We start from the raw sequence: 10,218 nt of genomic DNA, 5'->3' as shown, positions 1-10,218 counted from the left end.
CCTCTTCCGTCCACAATATATATTGAAAACGTGAAAATTGCAAATGATCATTAGGAGGAAAACGAGAAATAACGAGTGTGTTGATCTACGGGTAGAAGCTTAATGCTTTAGACTTGAGGTCCTGGGTTGAAAAAAAATAATGATCTTTATAGTCTTTGAATTTCTTTACAGTATACATTCATTCTCTTTTAGCTATCTAAATTACAAATTTACCGAAATCACCGTTCAAATATCACTACTATTTTGGTCTGCCCGGACCTGCGGCAACAAGATGGGATATTTTATACTCTCTCCATCTCATTCCAATAGGCTCATTTTCCTTTTTGGGATGTCCCACTCCAATAGGCTCATTTTCCTTTTTGAGTAAAAAAGTTGTACTTAATTGGTGTGGACCACACCACTTTACTACCACTTTCCTACTAAAAATTAAGTTTTCTTAATCTCCTTGCCCAAAAGAAGTGAGCCTATTGGAGTGAGACGGAGGGAGTAAATATTAGGGGGCGTTAGCATATCTCTAATCTTACACTTTCAATAAGATAAGAATCAAGCAAAATGTTCGCTACGCCGCAAGTGCACAGTGTAGTTGCAATAAGTGGAAGCAAGGTCGTATCCCACAAGGATTGGTAAATTCAAACTTCTAAATATTATTAATAAGTTGTTTTCAATCTATTTAGACAACCAAAATTCAAGAGATTATAACTAAAACAAAGCTAAATTAAAGCAAGCAAACTAAATAACAATAACATAAACTTAATTAATAAATTGAGGAATGACTCAAAGAAAAGTTATCCTAGGGACTAGATTTCGATGGATAATAATGAATTTCAATCTAAAGCAATATTAATATTGATATGGACCTACTTATCTAGGGCGATCTTCCCACTAGTTTTAGCCCCCTCCCGGATGACTAAAACAGTATATTACGGGTCATAATTGCCGTTCCGGTCAATTTCTAACCTATAACTCCCAAGAGTACAAAAGATCGATAAAGCCCTCATCCAACTCTCAACCTCCCCGGTTTATTGAGATGATATGTATCAAACTCCTAATCTATTGTAATTATCCTCTCCCGATTCAAATCACAAATTAGAAATGCACAAAAGGTGGCCAACCAATCATACAAGAGATAAATCTAGGGCTTGAAAAGATAACAATATGCACAATCAAGATATATATTAAACAAAGAAATCAATCCATTACAAATCCATCTAATCTAATCCCTAAGATAAGGGGTTTTAGCCAAGCATATTCATAATAAAAACAAATCCTAAGTCATAAGAAAATATAAACAAAGATATAGAGAGATAGAGATTCATAGAGAAATCCTATAATCTTGATCTTCAATCATGTAGTGTTGATGAGCTTCTTTCCAAGTCTTCCCCTTCTTTCTTTGATTTTGGTGTTGTTCTAATGTGTGGAAGAGAGAAAATGGTAGAAGAAAATGATGGGTTGGAGGAGAAAAAATGGAGGCTAAGGTTTGGAGAGGTGATTTTTTGGTGGATGATATGAAAAGAGGGGGAAAGATAGGTATTTGGGAGCTTGAAATCTGGTCTGGGCCCCACCAAAAGCATCAATTCCGTGTTTCTCCCGCTGGTCATGCTCGCAGCCACTACCGGGACCGCGGGGTCTTGGGCTCTGTGCGCAGTCCGCTTGCTCGACTCCGTTCTCCCTCGTTCGAACTCCGATTTGGTCGCTGTTTGTGCTCACGGATTCCTCTCGAGATGTACTTCAATCTCATGTCTTCAAAATACTCCAATTGATCCTTGATTTTTCCTGAAATCACTCCAAAACTACTACCAAAGCATCAAATCTTCATAAAACTAAACATTAGGGCACAAACAAGCATTCACAAGCAAAACATGAAGGGAAATGACAACAAATCATGTGGAATTGAGGTACGAAAACTCTGTTTGTCACAAAACTAGCTTAAATGTTAAAAAATAATCAAGGGCCTTGGGATATCCCAAAGTTCTAATCCATCAAATTAAACAAGGGATTAGTCTTATTGTTTTTATCTATCAAGGCTAATTCTCCAAAGTAAACACCACCTAAAAAGATTAATATTTAAAAATAGCTTGAATTTTGGTTCCATATTTATTTAACTTTATACTATTATAAGGGTTAATTGCATCAAAATACATGAACTTTAGCCACTTTTTCATTTTACACATAAACTTTAAAATTTATATTTTAAATCATGAACTTTGCAAGTCGTTCAATTTTTCCATAAAATTCAATCCCGGCTACCTGAAATCCGACGTGTCGTTTAAGATGCCACACGTATATACACGTGTATTAGTAAAACGTCGGCGTATGGACACTCCACAGCTAAACTACATCGTTTTGATGTGAAACAGTGTCGTTTCGCCTTCTGTACGCAAATTAATGTTGTAATTAGGTTTTTAAACATATTTACAAGGGGAAGAATTAGGGCTACAAAAAAAAAAAACTCTAATTGTTTATGTGAATGAAAATGAATCCTATTTAACAATTAGGTATGTAGGTGATAATTAGAATATTGCATGATGCAAGAGGTACTTGTGGGTATAGCAATATGTACAGCCAAGGGTATGGTACAAAGACATCAGCACTAAGCACTGCTCTTTTAAACAACGGGCTGAGTTATGGCTCTTGCTATGAGTTGTAGTGCAGCAAAGCCAACGATCCCAAATGGTGCCTTCCTCGGCAGCATCACCATTCACTGTCACCAATTTCTAACCCTCCGAAGCCTTCTCTTCCCAACAACAACAGTGACTGGTGCAACCCTCATCGCCACCAAAGGGGAATGCAAATAAACCCTAGGAACTCTCACCCGTGATTCAAAATGAAGCGGAAGTCATTGATGGTAACTAGCGGCAACTTATCAGTTCCCTGTCTCAATTCGGCTATCTCTCTCCGCTTCCGGCTCTGAAGCTGTGACCACCCATGTCTTGCCTTTTTTGGTAGTGTCAATGTTCTGCTGCAGACCTTCCTCTCTTCTGTCCTGCATGTTGAGTTAGCACCTGTACGTGGCATTTCTTAGAAATAGCCTGATCGTCCCAGACCTCCCAAATTTGTCCACGTTCCAACAGGAACTTTCATTTTCAAATATAGAGTGGAAATGACCGCCCTGAAAGTGTTCAGTGCAGGTCGCCCGAAGATGATGTTATACGAGGGCTTCCGGCGCATCAATGACTAAGAATCTGATCATTTTTGTTTTAGTCCCCCTCTGTTCGTCCTATCGTCATTGGCAACTCAATTGTGCCCATCGGCCTTACTGATTCTCCCGAAAAACCATATAAGGGAGCACACGCGGGCTCCAACGTAGCATCTAATCCTATGGCTTGCCAACATTCCAAATACAAAATATTGACTGCGCTTGTTAGAATCCACGAAAATACGATGAATCAAACAACTTGCTATCTCCGCTGAGAAGACTAGTGCATCATCATGAGGGTAGAAAAGAGGTCTGACATCTTTTGGTCCGAAGGCTATTGCCGGCTCATCGGCCGCGATGTTAACTGTCATCACAGTTTGATCATAATATCCTGATTTAACAGCCCGCGCTACTTGTTTCCTTGCCCTGTTGGATGTGGGCACATTGTTCTCCCCTGTTATCATGTGGACTTCTCTGTTGAAAGGGGGCGAATTGGGAAGTTCTTGCCTCTCTTCTTCGTTCTGCATGTTGCCCGCATCATTCCTATGTTCCTCATATCTACCCCTCCGGTCTCTGTCATCATGGTTACGTGACTTACGTCTATTGTCATCACGGTCACGTCGATTATTATCATTATGTCGGTCCCTCGGTGCCTCTCCTCGAGGCTTGTCAAGGAATCTGTCAAGGAATCCCTTCTTCACTAGAATTTCCAATTGATGTTTCAAGTGTCTGCATTCCTCTGTCAAATGTCCATAAACATTGTGATACTCACACAACAAGTTGTTCCTCCCAGGTCGTGGGTGGCCATGATGGTAATCCCTCGGGGCTCTGAAAAAATTTTTCCCCTTTGATGTGGATGAAAAATTTTCGTCCGCAGGCCGGTTCAATGGGGTGCGCTGACGAAGGTCATTGTCGCGATGCCCCATTCCTCTCTGTCTGTGCAGCTACTGGTGATGGAGTCCTGGTCTCCACCGCCATAGTTGGTATCCTCGGTGGTAAACCTCTATATGGATTTCTTGAAGTCTATTTGTCACTATGGTCTGCGCTGCTGTCTTGCTTTTTCGATTTGTGATTGTCTGACTCTGCCCTTCTGGCTATTTTTGCATCCTCCAATTGTAGGTATCCCGACAATATTACCATGATATCATCGAAGCTAGTCAGTGGTTTAATCTGGAGGGCTTCAAAAAGAGGTCCTTTGCTTGAGTCCTCTGACAAAAGCGTACCATTTTATTTGTAACTCCGCCTCTGGTATGTCCAGCGCAGCCATGTTGAACCTTGCCATGTATTCTCTGAGTGTTTTCTGGGGTTCTTGCTTAATGTCCATTATCGATATAGCCATTTTTTCCACCTACTTCGAACTAGCAAACTGTCTCATAAACATGAGGAAAAGGTCCCCGAACGAGTGAATAAAATCACTTTTCAAATTGTGAAACCAACGTTGAGCCATTCCGAATAATGTGGTAGCAAAAATTCTACATTTAATTCCCTCCCCATACTGATGGAGTGTAGCTAGGCCCTCGAATCGTGCCATATGCACCTCCGGTCAGAAATTCCATCGTAATCCAATGATATCAGCCTGTAGTTAACTGGTAAAGGCTCCAGCAAGATTTCATCTGAGAAAGGACTTTTGTTAAGCAGAGGTATTGTACGAGAACCGACATTACGCCTCTCCCTCTCCTTTGTGACCATAGATTCCGTCGATCTGCGCCGGGCTTTCTTTTGGAGTTCTCTCATTGGTTCCTCAAACATTTGTTCTTCTTGATCAGAATCCTTGTTCAATTCAGTGTTCCGGTCTTCCCTTAGTTCGGTTTCCAAACTCTTCAACTGGCTCTTGTGGAACGAGACTTTCTCTTTCAGTTTAGTGTTCCCACTAGTCGAGTCGCCCACATCCTCTATTTGGACACTGTTAGTAATGAACTTTCGCTTATGCTTCCCTGTTTCCTCTCCCATGTTCTCTGTTACTTTCTGTCCCCCTGGCTGCGCAACACAGGGTTCTTCCAATCCTTTTGTCTGTGCAAGAGTAATAGTAGTTTTCTTCTGAGTAGCTTGTCCCTCTTCCTATGGTATTATAGGGGGTGGCACCCCCATCAGCTGGCGCATGGTAGCATAGTTAAGCATGGCCATCATTTGTTCACTTAAAGTAACATTAATAAGTCTCGGTGCTAGGACAGTAGTGATGGTGGCTGGTGTAGATGTTTCTATCAGAGACTGCGCAGTTCCCGGAGCCATGTTGTTGATAGTGGTGAACCCTGGTGCTATGAGTCCAGATAGATCCATTCCCTTTGTTGAAGAAACTCCCCCTGTCTTAGCCCCTGTGTTCTCAGCAGCTGCTTCGAACTCCTTAATCAAATCCCGGTGGTGGATCATTAGTTCCCATCGGATAGTACTTGTGCACTGTGTTGTTAATCATAAAGAAAAAATAAAGTTAATAAGATTGTGATAGAACTGCGCAACACGGCTACGCAAACTTCCATGTTTCGCTTGGTAATCCAATTTCATAATTGCGAGGCCCATGAAAACCCGTAGACATCTCCGTAATAACAAGTCCATAGAAAACTCACGAACTCCAGCCCATAACATAATTTTGGATCAAACTGTACGGACTTTATTACTCCCTCCGTCCCATTGATCTTGTCCTGTATTCCTTTTTTGTTTGTCCCACGATCTTGTCCCATTTCTATAAATGGCAACAATTAACTAAACAATAATAATTATTAATTACATTCTTTCTCATACTTTATCACTTTTTCACATTCTCTTTCCTACTTTATCATCTTCGCTCTCCTACTTTATCACTTTATTACATTCTCTTTCCTACTTTATCAATTTTATATTTTTATTACCTACACACTTAAAACACTAATAATATTCTCCTTAATAACCGTGCCGAAACCAAATGAGACAAGCCCAATGGGACGGATGGAGTAGATAAAAAGAAATTCATAGAAACCCCTCTTGAAGATCATCTGTGATGAATACCAAGCTTTTCTAGGAAATAAACCCAGAAAAGTAATGAACATTTCCTCTATACTTGAGAAGGTAAGAAATAAGCACGTAAAACATCCACTTTCGTTAGTCTCGAAGGAGAGAGTGTCACTCACCAAAAAACATCAAGAAACAAGGAAGGAGATTAGCTTTTATCAAGGCAACTAAGGCGGTATTAAAACATATAAAACAGAGGTTACCTCCATCAGGATTCATCTCATGAGCACACTCTACTAAAAAAGAGCAGGACATAAATATTTCCCCAGTGTAAACAACCAAAAACCAAAGATTTCCAAAAACAAGTAAGAATTCCCAGAAACAGCAAGACATAACAACAAAACACCCAAGAACATACCAGAAATCACGCGAATCTTGCAAAGCAACACAACAAATTTTCACGCAAAACCCACTAGAAACATGAAGAACAAAAATCCAGAGAACACCCTACAACTCACGCCTTAGCCCACTTTCCCACAGACAACGCCAGTTGGTGAAGCCTCACACCAACACCTAAACTAAACATTGGAAAAGATATCGGAGATCACCTGTGTTGTTAAGACGATTCCAGAAAACTTGTAAAACTTGTAAACTTAAGAACTTCAGAATACTTTTTGCTATTTCATTCAACTTAACTTGTGAGAAAGGTTACAAGGAGTATTTATAGGAGATTACAAGGGCAAATGGTACATCGGCCTTTCTACTATAATTCACGTGCTCTACATGCTATGGTACGAACGAGGGTCACTATCTGAAGAATATTCTCTAGTAACCAACTTGCAGCTTTACAGATGCTACGTGTTCCTTTGGGCAGTGCAGACTAGTATCATGCCCGTCTGCGCAGGCGTCATCTTTCTTTATCTTCTCCTCATTTGTGTTTGGAGCCTATAATGTGTCCTCCAACGACTAGTAATATTATGTGGTAGTCTGCGCAGGCGATTCCTTGATGAGGCTAGATTACTTCGAACTTCACGGCTGCGCAGGCGCTTCCTCGGTGCAGCTTGATTACTTCTAATGTAAGACTGCGCAGGCACTTCTAGATTACTTCGACTTCACGGCTGCGCAGGCGCTTTCTCGGTGCAGCTTGATTACTTCTAATGTAAGACTGCGCAGGCGCTTCTTTGGTGCGGCTTGATTATTTGGCCCTAAAGTTGCGCAGGCGCTTTATTTTCATGACCTCCATGCCTTGGCTATTGACCCGTGGTTACTATAGTCCTGCACTTATTAGTTTAATCACATAAATTTACATATTTTCGTATGTTCTGCGCTGATGAGATCCTCACTCCTCGTATTTTCGTATGTTCTGCGCTGATGATCCTCACTCCTCATCAATGTGCATGCTTTTGGAATGGGTATCATTATTCGAGAACAATAGGTAAAATTTTGGTTGTTGCCTCATTCCTGAATCCTGATGATAGTAGAGAAATTTTGCAGCTAGCTCGAAGTATTAGAATTGACCCCTCATTCCCTTAAAATACCTCATAAGGGGAGAGGTTAAGGTTTGATAAAGGGTGAGAGTACTCCAAAGTTATATATTGGAGACAAGATCATTATAAAGTCGATATGGGACAAAAAGGGTGACTTTAATACGCCTCCGCAAGTGTAAGCTGGTATAACTCATCAACAACTACAACATGCAAAACAGATAAACTATATCGAACTTAAGTCTGCTCTGATACCATAATAGAATTGAGCTCATCATTTCTTTAAAAAATTTCATGAGAAGAAGGGGTACTCCAAACTTATGTTGAAAACATGATCATTACTAAGTTCATGTGAGAGAGAGAGGGAGGGTAACTTTAAAAGCGAGGAAATGTGGCGTATTTGTGCGTGTCCTTGTGTGTGTAAGAGAGAGAGCAAAATACAGTACATGGCTAGTAAAAGAGGACGAAAAAGTTATCCCTGATATTTGTTTCCAATTAAAAGGCAATTTCCATGTGTTATAAGTGGAATACATGATTTTGACTTATCATAAAGCAGAGTGTGCAAGTGGGACTATGCTTTATTGATTGTCCACGTGAAAATGAAATATGTCAATGTCTCTGTCCCCACCCCAAATTCAATTCACAGGCCCGGGGGACTATGTCCATAGCTATACTCTAATTGGGCCGGCCCAATGTTTTAATCTGGGCCTTAAAAATTTCTCACCTAATTCATTGCTCTTCTCAGATACGCTAAGGGTGGATATGATGGGCTATTGTTAAAGTAAATAATGGAGTAATACTGTAAATTGTAATACACTCTAGCTTAGCCATATCTTTTTTTTTTTTTCCCTGCTCATTTGTTGTAGTCAGTTTCAACCCCCAACCACAAATACACTCCGAATCTCGTGAACCTCGACAAAGAATCAAAGATGCACTCTCTCCTCACATTAACGTCAATTCAAACACAGCAGATATCCATCCCTCCATCAATAAATACATTCTAATTCTACACATGATTTCCACTTAAATCCCTGCAACAAATAAGCGATTCATATACACGATTTTTCCTTTAAAAAACAAGATAACTGATTCCCTCAAACAAACAGAAAAAAATGAATCTCATTGGGCCCGTAGCAAATGAAATACGCCTAATGATATGGTCAGATCAAACAGTCTAGCTTAAATAGGGGGGAAAAGAAAAAAGAAAAACAAAAAAAGAGAAGAAGAAAAGTAGCTAGGCATTGACCAATTTGACCAAGTCCAGCTTGGTGGGGCCTACCCTGGCATCGAATCAATGAAATAAATAAGAGGAATTTATTTCAAATGTATAAGTCGAAAAGGGTAGAGGTGTAGGTGGATCAATAGAGAATCCAGTGCTCCCCATCTATCCTGATTTGGAAACCGTGGAGTCTGGCGAAGATGTGAACGGCCTTGCGCACTCCAACCCAGGCGTAGTCAGTGGCCGAAGAGCACACCGCCGGGCTTGAGCACCTTGAAGGCGTGGTTGATGTCGACCCAGGCGGAGTGGAAATCATGTGCGGCGTCGACCTCCACAAGGTCCCCGTAGACCCCCCAGTCGCAGAGGCCCCCAAGCGCCGTCCCCGCCGAGAAGGGGAGCATGATTATGTTGTCCGTGGCGTTGGCCCTCACCACGTTCTGCATGAACTGGTACAGCAGCAGGCTGTCCCCGTTCACCATCTTCAGGCTCTTCTCCTCGTCGTAGTACCCCGGCCACCCCCTGAAGTCGTCGATGCACACGATCTGTGTGTCCAGCCCTAATTTCCGAGTCAGCCCCACCATGTGCGTCGCCGACGCCCCCAGGAACGTCCCCACCTCGATGATAGTCCGCGGCCGGACCTGCTCGATTAGGTGCTCGAACACCGGCATGTTCGACCCCCAACCCTTATTCCACTCCTGCCACAGCAGCGGCCGCACGTGCGCCGGCGGGAACGACTCCCACGGCGAGCTCCCGTTGAACACGCGCCCCATGATCGTCCGCCGCACGTCATCCGCCGCCACCGGCGCGCCGCACTCGTCGGAGAAGTTGTTGTGCTCGAATACGTCGCTCGCGGTTTGGGAGAGGAGCGGGTGCGAGTGGGAGAGGTAGCCAAGGATGAATGCCAGGATTAGCAGGATGACGTATGCCCTAGGCTTCGACACCGTCGCCTCCAGCCGTTTCAGATACTGGTTCCGCCGCCGGAGGTGGTGGTGCCCTTGCGGTGGGGCTAATTGCTGCTCGCGATCGTCCAAATTCATCGTGATTATTCCTGATTGAGAGAGAGAGAGAGAGAGAGGGATCTGAAATCTGAATTAGAAGAAGAAAGAAGAAGATGAATGGATGAGAAAAGCAGGGGAGCGTGTATATTGGACAGCCTGTTGAATTGAATCCATATGTTACTACTTGCTCTTTTTATTTTTATTTTATAGACCGCGGATCTGTTGACCTCTTCCATCTTGTCGCCACTCCCTTCCATCATCCCCCTTTCTGTTTCATTTCATTTATTAATTACACATTATATTGCATTAATTCTTCGTCTCATCTGCTCATTATTATTACTTACTCGAATCAATTAATCAATATGATTGCTTCTCCCATTCGCTAAACCACTAAACACCAGACCATTTCTATTCTCGACATTTCTTTTCGTTTTCGTGGGTGTGTGTGTCGTGCCTTGA

At 42.0% G+C, this 10,218-nt stretch overlaps 1 protein-coding gene across 1 annotated transcript; it reads right to left on the bottom strand.

The window, feature by feature from the left end:
- Nucleotides 1-8,997: 8,997 nt before the first annotated feature.
- On the bottom strand, nt 8,998-9,798 carry LOC130998251 (uncharacterized). Its single transcript, XM_057923683.1, has one exon. The coding sequence runs from the start codon at nt 9,796-9,798 to the stop codon at nt 8,998-9,000; it is 801 nt and encodes a 266-aa protein (XP_057779666.1).
- Nucleotides 9,799-10,218: the final 420 nt, after the last annotated feature.

This window comes from Salvia miltiorrhiza, chromosome 8 (assembly GCF_028751815.1).
Source record: "Salvia miltiorrhiza cultivar Shanhuang (shh) chromosome 8, IMPLAD_Smil_shh, whole genome shotgun sequence".
NCBI classification, from domain to species: Eukaryota; Viridiplantae; Streptophyta; class Magnoliopsida; order Lamiales; family Lamiaceae; genus Salvia; species Salvia miltiorrhiza.
This window is presented reverse-complemented; position numbering and strand designations above follow the sequence as displayed.

Coding starts and splice junctions, on each gene's coding strand:
- LOC130998251 (XM_057923683.1), bottom strand. CDS start 9,798: ATGAATTTGGACGATCGCGAGCAGCAATTAGCCCCACCGCAAGGGCAC.